The 21,212-nt window shown below is 33.5% G+C and overlaps 3 protein-coding genes and 1 long non-coding RNA gene across 4 annotated transcripts in view; 1 reads left to right on the top strand and 3 right to left on the bottom strand.

Annotated features, from left to right (window-relative positions):
- Nucleotides 1-613: 613 nt before the first annotated feature.
- On the bottom strand, nt 614-15,258 carry LOC113474480. Its single transcript, XR_003396136.1, has 3 exons — nt 15,168-15,258; nt 1,001-1,322; nt 614-905 (listed from the first exon to the last, which is right to left on the bottom strand). It is a non-coding gene; the product is annotated as an uncharacterized LOC113474480 (long non-coding RNA).
- Nucleotides 3,110-14,365, bottom strand: LOC100175898 (alpha-1,6-mannosylglycoprotein 6-beta-N-acetylglucosaminyltransferase A-like). The gene is made up of 18 exons (XM_009861151.3): nt 13,543-14,365; nt 13,048-13,197; nt 12,639-12,767; nt 12,501-12,580; nt 12,032-12,202; nt 11,564-11,725; nt 10,899-11,068; nt 10,587-10,721; nt 10,097-10,230; nt 9,533-9,657; nt 8,754-8,906; nt 7,274-7,405; nt 6,899-6,956; nt 6,508-6,590; nt 5,891-6,019; nt 5,559-5,749; nt 3,486-5,304; nt 3,110-3,270 (listed from the first exon to the last, which is right to left on the bottom strand). Exons 1-17 carry the CDS (start codon nt 13,664-13,666, stop codon nt 5,172-5,174), a joined length of 2,259 nt encoding a protein of 752 aa, XP_009859453.1. The 5' UTR covers nt 13,667-14,365; the 3' UTR covers nt 3,110-3,270; nt 3,486-5,171.
- LOC100184527 (stAR-related lipid transfer protein 7, mitochondrial) overlaps nt 15,153-21,212 on the top strand; it is a gene marked incomplete in the record, with an annotated part of 6,641 nt that continues 581 nt past the window's right edge. The window contains 5 exon segments of the mRNA XM_026835732.1: nt 15,153-15,639; nt 16,008-16,081; nt 16,441-16,539; nt 17,072-17,232; nt 17,816-17,860. Of these exon segments, the coding sequence (XP_026691533.1) occupies nt 15,266-15,639; nt 16,008-16,081; nt 16,441-16,539; nt 17,072-17,232; nt 17,816-17,860 (753 nt within the window).
- LOC100186088 (serine/arginine repetitive matrix protein 5) lies at nt 17,749-21,206 on the bottom strand. Its single transcript, XM_002126139.5, has 5 exons — nt 19,029-21,206; nt 18,653-18,772; nt 18,496-18,579; nt 18,374-18,440; nt 17,749-18,071 (listed from the first exon to the last, which is right to left on the bottom strand). Exons 1-5 carry the CDS (start codon nt 20,876-20,878, stop codon nt 17,886-17,888), a joined length of 2,307 nt encoding a protein of 768 aa, XP_002126175.3. The 5' UTR covers nt 20,879-21,206; the 3' UTR covers nt 17,749-17,885.

Raw genomic sequence — 21,212 nt, 5'->3', positions numbered from 1 at the left:
AAAGGTAGCTTACTAATTCAAGCAGAGGACCAAAAATAGTAACTCANGTATGTTTTCCTCAATGTCACTTCGATATTAGGCAAATTTTACAAAGATACCATGAAAGATACCTTAAGTTTCGTTGCCGGGTATACGTGTTCAGTTTGTGAGCCATAAAGTAAAATCACGGCAATTTACATGCAAAACTGCAGCTAGATACACCAGTTTATGGTAATTTTATGCGTTTTTGTTTGTATTTTTATATTTTAAACATGTTCTTTTATGTTTTTGGTTAGTAAACTTGATATTTTCTGTTTTTTTTACTCTTTAATCGATTAAGTGTTCAATAAAAGTTGATTATTTTTGTGAGGTTTATTATTGTGATAAGATATAACATTAGTAGATCGCCATTTTTACGCGCAGAAGTGCTTGGTTTTTAAAAAATCGCAATATTTAAACGAAAAACAGCAGCCAGCAATGATAAAATGCTATGCCGTGGGCTCCGTAATGGTGGCGACTATGACGTCATAGACGCGAAACAATGGATAACAAGACTCGTTGTTTTACAATCCGTTTCCTAACTTGGTCTATACTAACTTTGCCCAGTGCCCATATTGTAAATTGTAATATGAATTTTTATAACTTCTTTATGTTTTGTTTAAAAATGTATTTTAACTTGTTAGTTATTACTTCACCAAAGATGGTTTTAGCTTATAAAATTGTATCATACATACCTTTTATATTAAAAATGACCTGAAAATCTGTGTTTTATGCACCTACCTATGAGAAATTGATAAACTTTTCCCCATTTTCCAGAATCAAATGGGTGAAGTGCCTCCAAACCAAGAAATGAAATATTGTAGCTTTGGTGATAAACCAAAGGCCATTTTGTTACATCAGATTCCACATTATACAGTTGAGAGATTCTGTATTTTACAGCATCAATATTCACGTAAATATTCTAGATGTATCATGTATATTAAAATATTCAGAATTCAGCCAAGGTACCACAAAAACTTACGCAAAAGCGGGATCTTGCTGCTCTGTTTCAGTTGCTTCGTTTTCCTGCTGTTCCATGAAACTTATAAGCAAACAATTCGTGCATAAACTGAATGATTCACACCATTTGTTCTACACAGCTAGATACTAGCTTCAATTAAATGCTCAGAACTGAGCGTAAACAAATGATGACGCATACAACAAACGTCATTGCTTCCCTTGTGTAACGCCTTTCTCACATATTTACCTTTTTTTTCACTACTCGTTTTTAAACTCTCTCTATTTTGTAATTCAAGTGTAAACCAAAGAGATTGGCTCTCTTTGAGTAATCAATGCATATATAACTACTTAAACAGTTTATACATTGATTGTAATACACACAAACTAAATACAGAAACTTGCTAGCTAACAAAAATAAGATTTCTTTTTTCCCTGTCTCTGCATTGCTTTGTCCTCACCACAACAAAAGAATAAATCGAAATGTGTTTTGTATAACATTTTTTTTGCAGATAAAACACAATTTATCACTATCACACACTACTGCAACGTTTATTTGAAGGCATATAAAACGAATTTACAAAGCACTCATAGTTCTACAAAACAGAACCATTTTGACATTTTTTGTTAAAAGCATTAGTATCAGATACTTTTATACACTTTTATGGCTAATGAAATTAAGTGAGTATTAGGTGCATTTCACAATTTCATTTTGATCTTTTACAGCTTTTAAGTTTTCAATATTATCCCACCATTTAAACAAATGGGAGTGGAGAATAAGTTTAAACCATGGTGTTAAAGGTACCCCAGCATTCTCACATTTTTTAGTGAAATCTTTCATTCCATCTTTAGAAACATAGCGTACCTGTAAAATAAAAAGCATTGTATTTTAACACTATTACTATTTTTGCATGGTAAAAAAGTTAATGCGAATAGCGATTTGCATTAACTCGTCATATGATAACTCGCTTACCGCGTTATTTTGCATGGTCATTGGTTTATGCGAGTATCAACATTGAGTTAGCTTATTTTAGCGCAATATTGTTAAATCTAGTTTATAAAAAAAGGTTTTGATCTTTTATGGTGCTATTACCAACTAAAAACTGTAAAAATAATACCCGGAAAAGATTAGGCTCTCAAAAGTGCAACTGTATTTTCACCATACTTTTCTTTACTCATAATGCAAGTAACAACCAACCTTCTACAGCAGATGACACGTTTATGACCTTATGCGTGTTAACTTTGTTTTTGCGAGTAAATATGCGAGTACTTACGCGCATAAAAGTAACCATGCAAAAAGGGTATATGTTGGCACATAAACCAACTGTCAAAGAACACACATGTTGTAACAATGGTCACTGCCCAGCCACCCCAGGATACATAAGTTACATTCGTTTAATCGGGTAAATGGGTATAATTATAGTTTTAAACTCACAGAATATCGTATTAACTTACCTCTGAAACCTCATTTGGGTTGACGTTTAAATCCACATCCTTACGTGCAAACAGAACGTGATCAATTTCATGCTCACCCCATTTATCACTGCAACTTGCTTTGTAGTGAATTCGTGTAATGAAAGAGATGTCACAGATTGGTAACTAAATTTAAAACATTATGTACAGCTGTAATAGATAATGGCATGAATTAGAAAGTTTTAAGGGTTAGAATATGTATTATTACAAGACACTATCATAAAATGCAGATAACTAAATTTCTAAATTGTTTATTTATTATATGGCACACTATAACAAGTAATGATACTATATGTTTCTTGCAAATCCGGTATATAAAACGTGAAAAAGTCAAAACAACTGAAGTATGCAACTAAACCTGGTTAATGGGTACTCCTAATTCATCTTTTAACCTTCTCTGTGCTGCATGTCTCACACCATAACTCTCTTTTTCTTCAAGTTCAGTTGCATTATGTAATGGGTGACTACAGCATGTGTTAGTGTAGTAACCTTAGGATTAAAGTACCTGTCAATAGACCTCTTTACAACAACATACAATTTTACATTTATTTTAATGCACAATGTTATGCAGCTGTACTATAACAAACTCTACAAAATGTTATACCACTGAATAAATAATGAATTACATATACCTGGAAATGTTATTTTTGCGTTTGCTCTCTTTTGCATCAAGAGTTCATTTTTTGAATTAAAAAGAAAAAGACTAAATGCTCTATGAAGTGGAGGGCCATTACTTAACAAGTGGCAGTCAAGTTTTGAGCGTGGCCCAATCACATTATCATCACTATCAACTTCTATGCACTCTTCCTTCATTAGTTTAACCTGGAAGTGTAAACAATTGGACTTACATGAGTATAAAGCCTGTTTTACCTCCTATATTCATATCTCATATGAATACAAAATTGATCACAACTTTACTTAAACCGTTGGAACTTAAAAAGTTGTTTATCTTGATTATAAATTTTGAAAAAGTAAAGTTACAATTTCACTCGTGTTCATGTTAGTCTATATGGTATATTATGATTCAGAAAACTTACTTGACTTGTGTCATAGGTATTTAAATCAACAGAATCAGCCATTCTGCCACTCGTAGAGAATGGGTTTTTCAAATGTGAAACAACGAATTTTGATAAATTTGCAATACAAGTTGTATTTAACATAATAAAACCTACATGCCAAGAAAGTTACCTAGAGTAAGAAATGAGAATATGATGACTTAAAAAGGTACAAATTATAACAGCGCTAATTACTTGATCACATTTACTAGGATATTACATTATTGGTAAAAATGAAAAGACCACCAGTACAAAACAGTAAATGATTGGAATATTTATAAAAACTAAATATAGTTAAGCTATTTAACAAAAACACCCATCAGAAAAAAAACATTAAAAAGCAGCTTATTTCCAAAGTATTTAACCACAGTAAAAAACACTTAAATCAAGATCACCACTACTATAATAAAATGATATACATGTACAGATAATGTATTGAAATACGAATATTTATGCTTTGTGGTATTGGTTTATAAAACAAGTTTGTAATGCTAACGTTCACTTTTGTATTAAACAAATATTAGTCCTGTTGGGCTTGCGGGATACTGTTTTAGCACTGATGCGATTAGATGTATTGTCTATTCAAAAGGATGGAAATCTCAGTTTCAGTGTTGTTATAGGAATTGCCTCAAAATAGAAGCGAGTAGTTACAACACTTTTAGGATTACAAGTTTCAAAAAACAATTTGAATAACTGGTTAAACATATTGGATATGAGGGTACATATATATTTGAAAATATTGCATAAAGTAAACAGGATTACAAAAAGCATGGCTATCAGCACAGCAGCGAGAATTATTGATGAGCACTTTTACACAAAACAGCTTCATTTCATTATTTTACAAAGTTTAAAAAAAGAATTGCTAGATCCTGGACCAAGATTTTTCACAGTATTGATAAATTACCAATTAAATGTCAACCAAAAAATAATTTTTTGATGGCTTGTTATTGCAGCATTTTAAGCTATTGAAACTTAATATTATTGTTTCATAATTAAAAATACAGCGTAGCAAAGGTGAGAAAAGCACAACATAAACTTTGTTAAAAAAACAAAACCAAACATTGTACCCGATTTGTAAGCTATAGATTTATGGGGTATATGAATGCATAGAATTACGATTTAAATAGTCCGTTGGGTAATTTGAGAGTTAAAATAGCTTTAATAATTAGGCACTGGTATGCTACTGAGAAGTGGGCTTTCCAGATAGGCAGCAAAAATAGGGTAAACACTTCACTGCATTAAACAGACTGCTGCTAAGTTAAATGATTACACAAATTGCAGTTTGCGAAAAACAATAGCATTTGGTGAAAACAATAGTAATGAAAGTATCAATATGTTGGAACTTATAGTAAACTGAATAATACGAAGTAAATATAACTGCAATGAAAGAAATTATTGCGATTCCATTTCATGAAGAAAAAGATAATATTGTCAATCAAAAATTCAAGGCCACGCATTAATCTGTGGGAAGCTAGCAGAGAAAGCTGCTGTATAAGTCGCAAAATTCTTCTTTTACAGGAATAAGTTCTGCGTTGTTATTTTTTCAAAAAAACAAGAACTCGAGAAAGAGGTATGGTACCATTCACTTGAAGAAAATTGCTGAATCTTCGTTATACGAAGTATTGTCCATGTAAGTGCACTAGTTGGTGTAGAATGTGCAGCCTGTTGCTACGTCCATGGCAGACAGGCTTTACACAGTGCAACTTGGCCTTTAATAAAGTTCCGACAAGGGCAAATATGGTGGAGATTGGTGTAGCGACCAGCGCAGCTGAACAGTAGTTTGTCACTTTGAATGTAGCATCTGAAGGTCAATTAAAAGCGGTAAGACAAACAAAATAGAATCAGTTTCAGTCACCTTAAATTTGCAATCTTTTGTAGGATTTTTGTGTTGTCGTACCCAAGGACTTGTACACCTACAATGGTAGCAGCGACAAGGTGTAACCCTTAACTCCTGGGTTAGAGGCAAGCGCAGTAATCACTGTGTCAAGGTGCCAATTTAAGGGTTTTTTTACCTCGCCCTTTGTATTAAAATGCACAAGAAATAAATAAACTTACATTCCATCTGCATGGGCTGGGTAGTCAATCTCCGTTTCTGCCCCTTCAGGAGCTTTAAACTGGTCGCATTTTATGCCTTGCTGCTCGAAGTGTGTACGCAGATTAATATAAGGGAAGTAAGCAGGTTCGCAGATCATTTCCTGCGCTGCGCACGCCTCCACACATGTCTGTCGGCCAGTTGTTTCAACCGTCTGTGTCATTACATAAAGGTAATATTTTAGTGCAAAAAAACAAACGAATTACTGCTATTCAAAAGAATTGCAATATGGCAAAATAGGAGCTGCAGTAAGACAAAATATATCTATAGGGAAAAAAAGGCTTTTTATACAAACCTTCAATGAAGTTATGGGAGGCCATGTAGGTGTTGCGTCTGAAGTGCAAAAATCCTGCTTTTCCACCAACAAGCCAAGCCTTTCTAACATACCCAAGCAGGTAAACTCATAGGGCATGTATGGTTCAACCTTAAATGCAAATACAATAAACACATAGCCAGTACAACAATAGTTTGTAATTTCAAATCTAGAATTTTGGGGTTCTAAAAATAATAATATGGACTCAAAGGCAGTTAAGTTTTAGAAGTCTTCTATACCTCAGCTTATTGATTCAGACTTCATTACTTTTCACTCAAGCAAAAATATGGTGTCCTCTAAAACTAAGATTAACTATATGTGGAGAAAACTTGTGGTAGTATAAGCTATTCCATATAGCATATAAGGCATGACAGTTTTGTAAGAATGAGATGTAATATCAATATATTGAATATTTCATGTGAAAATTTTAACTGGTAGTGCCGTTCCATAAGTAAATAGCAATGTACTTTAAGTGTCACTCAAAAAGCTAATACCATAAAGTGACAATTTAATACCTGGCATGGATTATATTTACATGGTCGCGTCTAGATTTGAATAACCCGCAAAAAATTCAGCCTTAGGCTCTATTCTATTCTTACATTTGGACGATTGAAAATTTCAGTCAGAATTTCTTTTACTTCCTCCATATTGTCTTTGTCTACGTCATAAACGTGTGGGCGACCTGAAAAAACAAATTGTAAAAGGAATTCCTGGAATCCATAAAAATGGATATATGGCAGAATGAATGATGATGTAAAAATGTGAAAATAGACTACTTGGTTTTTACATGGATTTTCTATATATATATAATATTTTTTTTTATAAAGACTATCCCAAAATGTATTTAAATAAAAGACAAATGGTAAATATGTAATATGTTGTATTCTTGTATATAACATATATTAACATTTTTCTGTAATATAAAAAAACAGAATATTTTATTTTTGCCTAAATACAGAGAAAACTTATGTTTTTGGTTTCAGCACTCACCGATGAAGGATGAAGTATATGGATGCTGTGATGTAAGTTGACGACTGGTTGGTTTGCCCTGTTACAAATAATAATTAGCGGTGTCAATCATATTGAAAGGCTAGCTATACTACTGACCGACATACAATACACTCAAGTGACTGTGGGTATGAGAAAACTACCATGCGGTAGTAAACACACAGAAAAAAGCTTGTTTAGTTCAGTAAACAGTTCTGTTTGACATATAGGTCATTGCCCTAAAAATCTGCCGGATGTTTCATTTTTTTAAACCTAAGTTCCAGCAGCGGCAATAATTTCTTGGATACATGCTTTGACATTTTAAAGTGATTTGATATTTTTTTTAGGCAATAATTTTTTTTAACAAAATTTTTTTACCTTAAAGAAATTGGTTGCTTTCACATAACTTGGACTTCCTTCCTTAAAAATTACGTTAAGAAACACCGCCCCATTAGCTATCGCTTCAAGGGGTGCAGGCCCTTCGTATGGAAAACCCATTCCAACAAAAACCTGTTTAGAAAAACATATATATAAAATACAAAACTAATTTGGTAATCCGGCAAGTGTAGACACGCGTAAGCCAATTACAAAATGATTAATTGTAAATTTATATAACAAAACCCCATTTAAAAAAAAATATACATTAAGAGAATGTAACGAACAGAATTAATCTGCTAATCTGGCACATAGACACCCTTGTGGCTGACTTCAAAATCAATTTAAAATTATCACACACATCACTATCAGTGCATTACCAGACACCTGATAAACAATAATTTAATACATACATCATTAAAAAAAACGTGGAAAATGAGTTTAATGTTTGATTATATAGTGGGGTGAGGTAAGATGGGGGATTCAATATTCAAATACCTTAAACGTGTTTTAAACAATTTACAACGATCTTTAGGAGTAGCGAAGATACCGTTTTATAATTCTTTCAATGTTCTTTGTTTTACTATCAAACAAGACGAGAAAATAGAATAAAAAGGTGTCACATCTTCACCCATCCTACTATTTTAAGTTCTGAAAAATGGCAACATAGAACAATTTTTTAAACCAGGCATTATTACAAAATGTTCAGAAATGCCACATAACAAACACGTATTGTGAACATAATGATATATTGAATTAACAATGCATTAAATCATTCAGGATGCGAATCAAACAATGCCTCTTTGTCTCTCAATAGGTTAACGTATTGTGGATGTACTATTGTATGCAATGTAACGATGTGATCTATTCGAATATTGTGTGTTTAGCAGATCTGTGTAAAGCAAATTGTATTGCTAAGATATGAATAACAAATCAATCGCTTTTGTCTTTTTGTTTAAATATGCCTTCAGGGTGTTAAAATTTACACATCATTCCTATTTATAACAGATGCAATAACAGTAAACGTCATAAAAGTGGTAGTTAAACAATTAAGACATAAAAAATTTGATTTTTAAAGTGCAGACATGGAAATTGCCTTATTTAGCTTGTTTTATTTATTTATTATTTACCACACAAATCATCAAATATATTATTCAATTAGTCTTCTGAACCTAATTAAATCTTAGAACTAAAGCAAATTAAAGAACCAATCAGTGAAACCGTTCAGTTCTTTGAAAATGTTGCGAATTATGTATGTACCAGATGTACAAGCCACTGAGTTGTAGCTGTTTTGTTCGATGGTAAATAATTTAGCGAATTTCAATTAAAATTTCAAAGAGGCAATAAAATAAAACACAGTGATGCTAAACCTGAACAGGCATTCAGTAATATATTCCTACCATCTAAATACAATATGTCATGACCTAAACCACACTAAAGCCTATTGATTATAATTAGGGCATTAAGCATTAAGTATTCCGACCTTTGTTTTACGCAGCAGAGAATGCAGTTGTATTCCGGGTAAAACCCCGTGATTTTCCACAAAAGCAGGAACATGCTGCAACTCATTGCTAGCATCAACTGTCCCATGAACTGAGGATAACTTGTGAATTGCTTCAATGTATGCTTCACTGCCCTAAATGTGTATCAGAGTAATTATGTATTGAATTGTATGGGTTTAAAACCTGCCAGCAAAAGCTCTTATTTCTTGGATAGAAGTTTTTGACATTTTTTTTGTAAAAAGTTTGGTATTTTTTAACATGTTTAAATGCCGTAAACAATTTGGCTTTTGTTGAGTTTGGTTACATAATGATAATGCACATTTAATGCTGATAGACATAGGTTTTACCTTTTATGTTGGCACAAAAACAACTGCAAAATTACTGAATAAATATAGCTAGTTAGACAATAACCACATAATTCTAATAGATAAGTAAGGCAAACAATTTTAAACGTGTACAGGTCGGGTATTACCGCAAACTTGTATAGTGAAAGTTGTTGTGCTTTTGCAAATACAAAACTGGTCGCTCAAACAGGCACTTACAGCCACTTCTAAGTGTGTTTTCAGCTGTCTGTTTCAGCGTGGCTAAATCTATCTCTAAACCAAACTATCGTATCATTACACCTCTTCACTTAAACTTATTGACCACATCATTCACTGTCTCATTAATTATTAATTAAAGTAAACCTCATTACATGGTAATTGAACTTAAGCTTTAAATTGGTATTGAAATAAAATGACCAACATAGTATCTGCCTTACCTCCCAAAAAGAATCTTTTTTCCCATAGACTAGTGATATATTTTCCTTATTGTTGTTGCTGTCAATACTGACGGTATTGTGCTGCTCAATCACAAAGCCCAAGAATGTGTTGTCTGGTGTGTGAGCTGGAAATGAGATTTGTTTACTACGACTTCAAGTTAACTGATATTACTAATACCAAATTACGGATTCAAAATTACTCCAAATTTTCCTTTAATTGGGAATTGGTAAGACTTACAGGACTGAAATTCAGTTTTTGTATTAAAATCAAATTAAAACTTTCAAGAGCAATTGTGGTGAAAAACATAAATAGCCACAAGTGTTCTTATCTCACAGGATGTTTATTACGCTGTCTGCTGGCACATCATGCTTAGATTAATTTTTTTTAAATGCTCTTTGCAGGTACAAGTAAAGACCAAACAATATGTATTAAATTAAATAACAAACAGATTCAAAAAAATAATAAAAAATATCAATTGTAAATAAAATGTATTTTGTGAGATCTATATTTCGCCTAAAATGGGATCTATGAATAAAATTAACTCTTTAAACAAAATAACTTACGAAACATGGTGTTGAATTGCTTTGGGTGGAAATTCCATTTTCCCCATTGTGTAGAGCGCCTTTTTCTTTCCGCATAGGATGCATGGTTAAACTCGGGTTCAGTTCCAAAACTGTCTACCACACGTATTTCACATCTTAATAAATTGAAAAATTTACATGTATTTCACATCTTGAAAATATTGTTTATATTTTACATCTTAAAAAACTGTTTATGTATTTTACCCTTAAAAAAAATTCAAATTTTATTTCATTTCTTTTCTGCAAAAAGATTAAGAGGTGTGTCACAAATTTTACATGGAGGTCACAACAATAAAAATTGCCTCCCAAAAATCCCTTTGTGGTGTCCCATTCCACAACAGCCTTAACATAACCCACATGGCTTTATATTGTTAAAAAAAAAAAAGGGGGCTTGGTTCTGGTCCAATACATTTGGCATTTCCACACACAAGCGCTCAAACATGTAGGAATATTAGTCAATTTTAGTACGTACTGTAGGAGATGGAATTTATTCCCTGCCACTTGCTTCAACAGTCTTAAACCACTTATATCGGTGTAGAGAATATCATATGGTTTGGATTGCAGCGGGCAATTACTACTTGCCGAGGTCAAATAGGGAGCGAAGAGTCTGAAAAAATCAACAAAACAATATTTCAATAAAAAGAGCAACTTCTTTTAAACCCGATCTATTACAAGACAATCGACAGGTTATTCAACAATAGAATGTTTTGAAAGCAAATGAAGCTTAAGGAATAAAACACAAAGTCTTAAGACGTACACACAAACAAAGGCAACCTATACTCACTCTCCTAGCTGTTCCATAGAATTAGTGACCTTAATGTCATGGCCCAGAACATACAATGCGGTGATCAGATCTGACCACTGTACCAGCTCACCAAGTGGTCCACCTTTGAATGCATTGTCAGCTATCTTGAAGCCTGTCTCTTTGGCAAGTAAACCGAGTACGAGAAGAACCTTAAAACATGTCATTAATAATTAATTCCATTATTTATAGCCCACCAGGAAATGTCATTTGAGTGCAAACAGAATCTATCAGTTTGTCACATCAAAGAAAATGCCATCTGTTAAATATCACCCCTTAGTTAACTGTTAAAGGAAATAAGTTGCTACATACGAAAGTTATATGCAAATTAATCCAAAGCACAGTTTGTCAGGAGTGAAAACTCACACTGCAAGCTCCAATTCGAAGGTAGCATATAATCTTAACAAATAGCTGTATATCACATTTAAGAAGATAAATTCGTATACTAAAACAATTGTTGCAAATACAATGAATCACCTCAGGAAATTGATTGTCAACACACAGAATATTTCAATATAATTTATCATTCATGCACAATAACCTGTCAGAAAATTTTAAACAAACACAGAATAAACAACAGTAATAACATAACCATTATAAAACAAAAACTAAAACAATTTTTGTTTCGGACACATAACTTAACTTACTTTTTTTTGTTTCCAATTCCCTGCATCAAACTTTTCTTTCAGTGAACTCACGGCCTCCAGCCAGCTTCTTTCCATGCGCCTCATTCTCATTTTGATCCATTTATACTGCACGTCTCGACCAAGAATCGCGTACAAGTCCGTGAAATTTTGATTAAACACCAACTGTAGTGGAAGATTTAAGATTACATGTGTGTCACAAAACTATTGATTGGTCGACTTATCACGACATGCGTTGCACACGAAACTAAACCATTAGTTTATTATACAGTAATTGATTGGTCCCAGTTACACTAATTAGGCATGCTGCTATAATTTGTGTTCTGGTATGTCATCTACTAATTTTATGCAATCCACACACAAAGACACAATCACACAACTTTATTATTTAGCCTAGGGTGTTTTATGCCGACTAGGTTATATGTAAATTATAAAATACCCACAGAAGTAACTCAGACATAATAAACATACCGGTTTTGTTGGCTTTGACATTTTAATTTGCTCTGCAGAAGTGGTGTTGGTTTTATCTACAGGCGGGCACCAATGTTCCACCTCACTCAAGTAATGATAGATGGTACAATCTGAACCATCAACTCCCCACTTAGCATAACATTGATCAGACTTCCACATTTCTCTCATCCACTGTATATTGCAACTAGTTAGTTATAAAGAATAATAAGCAGAAGTATCACCATTTTAAGGTGATGTGTCCCACCAAGTTTTAAAACAAAGGTAAAATCATTTGTGTGGCACCTCAGTTTTAAGCTTAAAACACCCTATTTGGTGTCCACACAAAAAATCAGAATCATAAGGATATTGTATACACCACATTAATCAATGAGGTTACATGTTTGGCAAATATAAATGTCTTCATTTTAACAAAGGCAGCCAAAACTTTATTAGAAATTTAAATACCATGATATTTATTATTTATTCTTACAGCGATTTTAACTTTGCATGATCCATAAGCATCCAAATCAGGAAAAGGACATTCTTCTGATTTGCTTTGAATTATTGCACCTAAAGAATTAGGAACTGTCAATGTATGCCTAATAAAAAGTAAATTAATACTCTTTACCTGGGTTTTCAATGTTATGTGGAACAACAACATCTTTCGAATTTGTTTCCACTTTAGTTTCCAATGCATTCACTTTTGATTCCAAAAATACAATTCGATTTTTTAGGCTATCCAAAAAAACTGCAAAACCTGCAATAAAAAAATGTATTAAACCTAAATAGACTACAGATATATCAGATTGAGAAAGTTTAATTTTTTTAATTGGAAAGGTTTATTTTTTTGGGAGAAAAGTTTAAAATAAAAAAAAATCAAGAATTTATTTGGGCGAACTATGCATCAAACAGAGTAGAAAAGTGGGAAAAATTATGGAAAAGAAACAAAAAATGGGTGAAGGATAAGAGTATTTTTTCAAGTCTTTAGGCTTGTGTATCTGAAACTTAACTGGACTACATGAGCTGTGAACACTTACCCTGCATTGATTGTGGAAGAGATGGAAAATAACTTTTGGAGATGGTTGAAGGGGAACTCAACCCATTTGCTTCAGCAAGATGTCGAATGTATGAATCCCAACTTTTTATGATTTCTCCACGTTCTGCCTCTAGAGACTCAAGGTCCACCACTAGGAATTATTTAAAATTGATAAAGCCATACATTTCATGTCATGCTTATAATCTAATCTTAATCTGGTTATTTCAGTAACCATTTCAGCATACATGAATTAGTAATGCTTTTGTTATAGCAAATTAATTAAGTACTTCCTCTTATACTGTATTATATTATATTATATTACAAAGTTACATTTACATGACGGTGTACCCACTTCTATAATATTACAAATTATTAAACAGTTGTAGACCCTATCTAATAAATGGAGAAGTGAATTTCAAAATATAATAAACGAATGAAATTTTTTTTCCACTCTTCAGTCAAGATAATGAAGAACGGGAGAGTTTATAAATCTTACCAGAGCTGTAAAACCTTGGTGGAAGAGAAGTTGCGTAGAAAATGAGGAAAACTAAACAGACAAACGTGAAAACTTTGGTTGGGAAAATCCGGACAGTTCTCCCGCATGCCCGTGATACAGGCATGATGCCCTTTAAACCTTTAATTTTGTATGGTTAAACAGCAAACATTGTGTACCTAAAAATAGAACAAAAAGTTTTAATTAATAAACATTACATACAGCAAAAAAAAAACATACATAAATTAACAACACACAAAATGCATGTAATGTTAATAATACACAGTAATAAAATCACACATTATTAAAACGGCTTTGCTTATTTATTAAAGATTACTCTCCAAACAAACCTATCTTAACTAAACAAATAACCAGGCTACGTCTCGTTTCGGATACATGTCAAAATTTGTCGAAACAAGTATCATGTTTCCCCGGACTGCCATAACCCGTCTGGGCTGTCTGCACGTTTTTCGATTCAAAATCTATTGCTAAAGCTCAACCACCGCATTAAAAACCGTAGGGAATAGAATACGTCGGGCCACGATCTACACATTTGACGTGGTGTATGTGCAAACACAAACGGAAAATATGTCTTCATTATTTACATAGCGTATGCCGCAACCACACGTGAAAACTCCGCAAACACACGTAACCTATTTCTGGTAAATAGCTTGTTGACTGGGGTCGTTCGAACTTAAAATATATGAACTCGCCGCTATAACGGTTGAAACAGATAACTGCTAACGATCAGTTGAAACAGATAACTGGTAACGATCGATCAGCGTTTTGGTCGAAGTGTTTGCACACCCTCTAAAATTGCCAAGTGTTCACAGACTGAATAGGTTTCGTGACGATATTCCGACGTGGGGACTTCCCTTTTTCAAAAAAGGAAAAAGGCCACTTCCTTTTTGACGTCACACAGCAGGCGTGTGATTTTACTACACATTCAATACGATCAAAATTTCAAGCAAAAATTAGTTTTTTTATTGATAAATCGTTTTTTTGGTGACAATTATTCTGTAATGGTACAATTTGTTGCGATGAACAATGACTTGATAATATACGAAAATAAATTTACCCAAATTGTCTTCTTACAGAGCATTAAGTGTGTTGTGTATGTGTGTATTTTAAAAACTGGGCTATACGTATAAGCAATGCTAGTATTTAAAAACAGTCGCATTTATAACTTTATAAGTTCTTAGACCCCATAATAAAAATACTCAGCCTCGGGGAAATACCGACATTACTTTCGGACAACCAATAGAAATCTTTTCACGAAACATGCTCTCGTATTAGTGGGTAAACGCGCCTTGGAGAAGGTGAATGTGTCGTAGTTGGTGCGTCAGTTATGCAACCTACCTGTATGTAGGAGTGCAGTTTTGTTGTCTTTATATAAACATAATCCGTATTGTTTACGCATAGCATGGGCGTCAATGTTTTGGAAACGCAGGGGTGGCAAGGATAGTTAGATGCACGTTCCCATAATAAACACATACAAGTTTTTTGCTCCTTATGGACTTATGGTTTATTAATTAATAAAGCGCTTAAATTTCCTTAGAGACGTGTCTACTTTGCAACCTCAGGTTTGATTTTTTGTAAATAAATTTCATTATTCTGGTGTGTGTAACAGTGTTTTTTTAGGTTGTAAGTTGTTGGTGTTGAGACTCTTTTGAGAGCATATACTTAGAGTTGTGTATGGTCAACTGAAGTATTGTGATATGGAAAAATGACCAGCTTCAATCCAAGCTCATGGAAAAACATTTTGACAATATACAGAAACCCGAGGCTAAAACTGTTGCACCAACAATGCAAAGGCCAGCTAAGACAATTACATCTCACTTCGAAATGTAACCAATATTCCCAGAAGGGCAATGAAAAGAGCTCGTTTTTTCAATTACTCTTTAATAATTTAAAGCAACATATGAACAAAGCAAAAAGCCGGCACCAAAACAGATGGCAATACTATTGGTCAAGCCAAAGCAGGCTCGCAGAATCACTGTATCATTATTTATACCCTAAACGTCCAGTGTACTTCATTGCGGGTGCTGCATGCTCATTTTCATGGGACAAAAATGGGATCACTGATGCAGAATTGGATGAGTAAGTATTTTGATGCAGTGTCAGTGTCACTGGCTTATATGGTGCAGGGTATTTAAGCCAAGCAACGATTTTCTAGTTCTAAAGCAATTTATCTTAAGAATATTTTCACAAATACAAACCTACTTACAGCCCAGTCTGCAGAGTATGGCAGTTCCTGACGAGATCTTGCGCGTGCAAGACAGTTATTTTTCGTGTGCGCACGTGCTATCATTAAAAATCTGCGTGCGAAGCATGTACATTTTCAAGCCACTTTAGGAAATTTTACTTAATTTAATACGTATTTTTTTCTTTGTTTAATTAATTGGCGTGCGTAATCCAATGAAATTTATGGAATAAATAAAACTATCATCCCGATTTTTATTATTTAGGCATGTGAATGAATTGTACATGCTGAAACAAGATCCGGTTGACAACCAATCCTGTGTAAACGCAAACGAACAAGGTACAAACACAAATTCAATACTCAACTATGAAGTGGGTTTTGCCTTATTTAAGTTTAATTTCATACTCACTCTATTATACGTGCTAAAGTGGTTAGTGCGCAGAGCAGAAGTATTTGGTTCAAGGCTTGTCGCTGCTACCATTGTGGGCATTTGTGTCTTTGGGCAAGACACTTAACGACAATTGCTTAAACCCAGTGGTCACTAATGAATTGTCCAAATTATTAGTCATATTATGACTAATATGACTGTCATAATATACATAAAAACAAGAAAACTTCTAAAAAAACAATCACTTACAAATTAACATACATGATAACTCCGCCATGATAAAGTAAGTTACATTGATTCATTTCTACAGAATTTAACACCCCGAGTTACTGGGAGATGATATTAGACAAACCAGACATAAAGATTTGGAGATTACCATACAAAGACACAGAGTTTATGCAGTACAAAGGTTATTCCTAATATTTATAAATTTGTTTATAAATGATTATTTAACGGCTCATTTGGTATGTAAAACCATAGAGTATTTTAGATGTTTCATCTGTCATCTGGAAGACCTCCTCAGGGAAAGTATTTTTTCATACCAGATGAACCGTTGAAAGATTACTTGCATAAGTTACATACATTATGTTTGGTAGCAGAAGTAACAGAATGTTTAATTTATGATTAGAAAACTGTACTATTTTCAGTATTTTCAGTTTGCCAATGTAACCAGTTTGTCGGCATGTATTCCTACTTTAGTGTGCAAGATTCTAATTATCAGCAGATAAAAGAACCCTGTTACACTACTTGTTAAAAAACTACGATACTTTACAAATGTTATACCCAAATGTTTCCTTTTTAAATGGAAAACTGTAGTATAAATTAGTATGCCAATATAACCAGTTTGTGTGCATGTATCACTACTCCAGTGTGCAGGATTCTAATTATGCAGCAAATGAAAAAACATACTTGTTTATACAAAAAACTACCATACTTTACAGTGTTTGGAAGATTCAAGGACGTTACCGCACGCCAGTTTTTTACCATACAGGTTGATGATATTTATCGTAAAAAGTGGGACGACCATGTACTAAGTATTAATGTTTTGGAAAGTAACCCCAAAAATGGAGAGAAGGTTGTTCAGTGGGTTTCACATTTTCCGGTATGGTAGAATTTTCTTCATGTATATATATTTAATGTATAGTGTATATATATATTATACAGGCATGATACATTATATGCTTTTAGTTTCGTTAAACCCCAACTTTTAAAGCTTTTTCCAACTGTAAGTGCATTTTGAATACTTTTGAATATTTTTTGTGAACACCTGTTTTAGAATACATTATTTGCATTCTTGGTCCAAAGAGGTCAGTGCTTAATTAAAGATATAACAAGCAACAGAATATCATGGCAGTTGATGTAAACAATTTTAGTATATATAAATATATAAGCCTGATTTTAGAGTCCTGACATTGCATAATTAAAAAAACAGGGATAGGTGCAAAGTCTATATCATGTGACTTGTCACCGCCTTTGTAACAAAGCGAGTCTGTTAAGATGTTTAGTTAAATTTAATCCCCTGGTTTAAATTACACACTGATTGTATTGTTATGAAAGAAATTTGTAAGGTCGTTTAAATGTATCCACAAATTTCAAGGCAAGAAACATTCCCAGTAATTTATTTTATTGCACATTCTTTACCAAAAATGAAACAAAATTAATGGAAACTTGTATTTTGTTTTCAGTATCCATTCAATCCAAGGGAGTATGTATACGTACGACGAGCTAAGGTAAGACATTTAATTCAAGAAATCTTTACACGTATTCATCCTGTTTGTATATCTTGCCATTCTTTCTCACGTATCGAGTTCTAAGTTTGATTCTGTTTTTTCTCGAACCCAACTCCTTTGAGCAAGTGCAATTATCGTTGCGGCACGTCTTGCTTTTCTTTGAACATTTCTTGCTCTTTTTTTTCCTCTTCTTACCTTTCTTGTGCTTTCTCTGTTTTTTAAATCACTTGTCTATTACTAAGTAGTTAAGTATATTGGTTATCAAAATCTGTCTCTTTCTATTCTATATATAAGTGTAAGGTCCTTGTCGAAACCTAAGATTTAGGTCTGTTTCTTTGTTACACTACAAAGCCTAGCCTATGCATTGGGTGAAATTTGTTCTAGTCAACTACATATTCTATTTGCTAAACTTGATATGTAATATGATGCAGAAAATCCAATAACTGTTTGAGATATGCTTACATGTTAGATGTTATTAGTTATTACTACCGATATCTGTATAACTTATATCACCTTCTTGGATTTTGATTTTCCATGCTTTTTGGACTTTATTTTTGAACGGTGCTTCTTCTTTCTTTTTCTGACAAAGTTTATATTATAAATCTTATAATATATTAGCTATATCTAATACATACTTGGTCCTTTTTTTCTTCATAAGCTGTTTTAATGTTGCTTTTCCAGACTTCCTTACATGAGCCACTGTCTTTTTCCTCACTAAACTATATCCACAAATATAGCACAATGAACAGTTTGGAATCAAATGTAACAGTTTTATAAACATGATGAACTTGCCTTTTGCCAACAAAGTAATAGTTTCTGTCCTTCATGTTAAGCACACCCATGTCTACAAGCCATTTCAAAACATATCTCAGCAAGTCATCGTTCTTTATGCGATATCGTATCTGGATGTACCTGAAACAAGTTAAAGTCCAATTTACTATAAGTTTAGAATTAGAAATGTCATGTTTTACCAACTGAAGCATCATTTTATAGTTTTGTGGGGTAAGATAGGGAGTTGTTTGTGAGGATATGGTTTTGTGAGGATAGGGTTTTATAATTCTTTGAATGTTTATTGTTTACTACCAAGTGGGAAGAGAAAATAGAATGAAAGGTGTCCCATCTTTTCCCACCCTTCTGTATACAGTTTGTTTATAGTTTAATGATTTACCTGGAAATTGCATCTCGACCAGTAATATCAAATGGTGTTAAGTCTCGTATTGCCGTCTTAACCATAGCAATATAGGTTGGTACTCTAGCACTTGGTACAGGAGCATTTGGGTGCTTCTTCCAAGCTTCAAACGCAGCATCTGAACCACTTTCTGATTTCTTTATTTGTTTTGATGTTTTTGTTTTTCCCCTGTGTTCAGCTCTCGGCATTGGCGCGATTTGAAGCTGTTTCTTCTTCTTGCTTTGCGATTTTTGCTTCTGGCTCTTTTTGCTGTTACCCCCAGTTGTTTTGGTGCGTTTTTTTGTGGTCTTCTTAACCCTAGTGTTTATTTTCTTGCTAATAACTCTGCGCTTCTTGTTTTTTTTCACTTTAGAAGCATTTCGTTTCTTAGTAGTTTTTCCTACTTGCTTTGCCATGACGGTTAAATCAAGGCAAGGGATTCGTATCTTCGGTTTAGTTACTTTTGATTCTTCGCTTTCAAATTTCTTACTATTATTTACATTCCTATCATTAAGTAAAACACCTGCGCTTGGAAATAAAACGTTATTGTTGGTAGGAACATTACAAGTGTTATCTGTGCTTTGGTTAGTATTATCAGTTTCAATAGCAGGGTTATCTGTGCTTTGGTTAGTAGTATTGCTTTCAATGGCAGGATTTGGACCTGTGCTAGGCATTGGGGACTGACTGCAACAAGGTTTGTTGCCACAAGGTTGCCAGTGTTTTAAAATTCTCTCTTTTGATGATGCTTTTGCAACTTTTCTTGGCCTTCCTCGCTTTTTTTTCTTGTTCTTGTTAAGTCGATCTTCACTTAGGCTTTTAACAAGTGCTTTGAAAAAGCGCTGGCAACATGGACAAGTTTGGTGGTTTGTGTTAGAGGCTGAAGAATTAAGACTTAGGTTGCTACTTCTGTTTTTCTTTTTTAAAACCACTTTTAACAACGATTGACTTCGTTTTCCGTGCTTCTGCTTTATGGCTTTGCACATTTTGTTTGAGCGCTTAGACTTTTCTGTAATTTTTACTCTCGTTTTTCGTTTTGGAACACTTTGCTCTAAAGGATGTTTGCTCCTTCTTGCTTTTACTGGTGAGCGCATGCTCTGCTTTAAATTTGTTTTTGAAGACACTTTTCCTACACTTGAAGTTAAAGATGTTTTCTTTGAACGCTTGGATTTTTCTGTACTTTTTACTCTCGTTTTTCGTTTTGAAACACTTTGCACTAAAGGAGGTTTGCTTCTTCTTGCTTTTACTGCTAAGCGCATGCTTTGCTTTAAGTTTGTTTTTGAAGACACTTTCTCCACACTTAAAGTTGTGGATGTGTCATCCATACATTCGTCACAATCACAATATTCCGAGTCTTGAACTTTTGCCTTTTCAAGTGACAGTTTTTTCTGCAGTGCGGCAGAAATCTTAGATTCTGATTTTGATTTGCCTTCACCTGGTTTTGCAGCTCCAGCAGAAGATTTTAACTGATCACTCTTTGAAGATTTCACCAGCTGCTCTTCAGATTTAAGAAATATGCTCAAACCACTGTGACTGCTTCTACATGTTGTTAGTTTCTCTTGTCGTCGTTTATCAATACACTGCCCACAATTGCATTGATCTTTAGCTATTTGCAGGGCTTCCCTTGTTGCCTTTTGGCAGTCTTCATTTTCTGGGTTTGCAAGAAGTGATCCGAAAATACACTCAGAAGAGGTTTTCCCTTTCATTTTCTTTGAATAAACTATCCCTGACCTGGTTTTACCTGGCTGCCTTAAAAAGTTGCTAACAAAATGTTTCTCATGCTGCTTCTGCTGTGCTAACTTTTCAGTTTTATTTCTGCTAATTTTTTTTCTTGTCTTTTTCTTCACAGCCATGTTTAAAGTAAGTTTAACACGGGCTGCTACAGAAAAAATACACTCAGTAGGAAACAGAACAGTCAGTAACAAATTTAAACCCAATGTTTACATGCTGTGTGACATCATAATGACCAACAATTGCTCTGTTTATTGTGTGTTGTTTAACAATGCCTATAGTTGCATAAACAATGAACTTCACCATATTTAAAATCCTATGTATTTCAGATTTACAAAGACATCAATGTCCTGGTAATTGTTTCACGGTAAATACAGTAATTATACCCCATATTTACAGATAAATATTTCATTTAATTATTCCATTAATAATTTTGTGCCAAGCCCTCTACAACAT

The sequence above is a fragment of the Ciona intestinalis genome, chromosome 8, assembly GCF_000224145.3.
Source record: "Ciona intestinalis chromosome 8, KH, whole genome shotgun sequence".
Classification (NCBI taxonomy): domain Eukaryota; kingdom Metazoa; phylum Chordata; class Ascidiacea; order Phlebobranchia; family Cionidae; genus Ciona; species Ciona intestinalis.
This window is presented reverse-complemented; position numbering and strand designations above follow the sequence as displayed.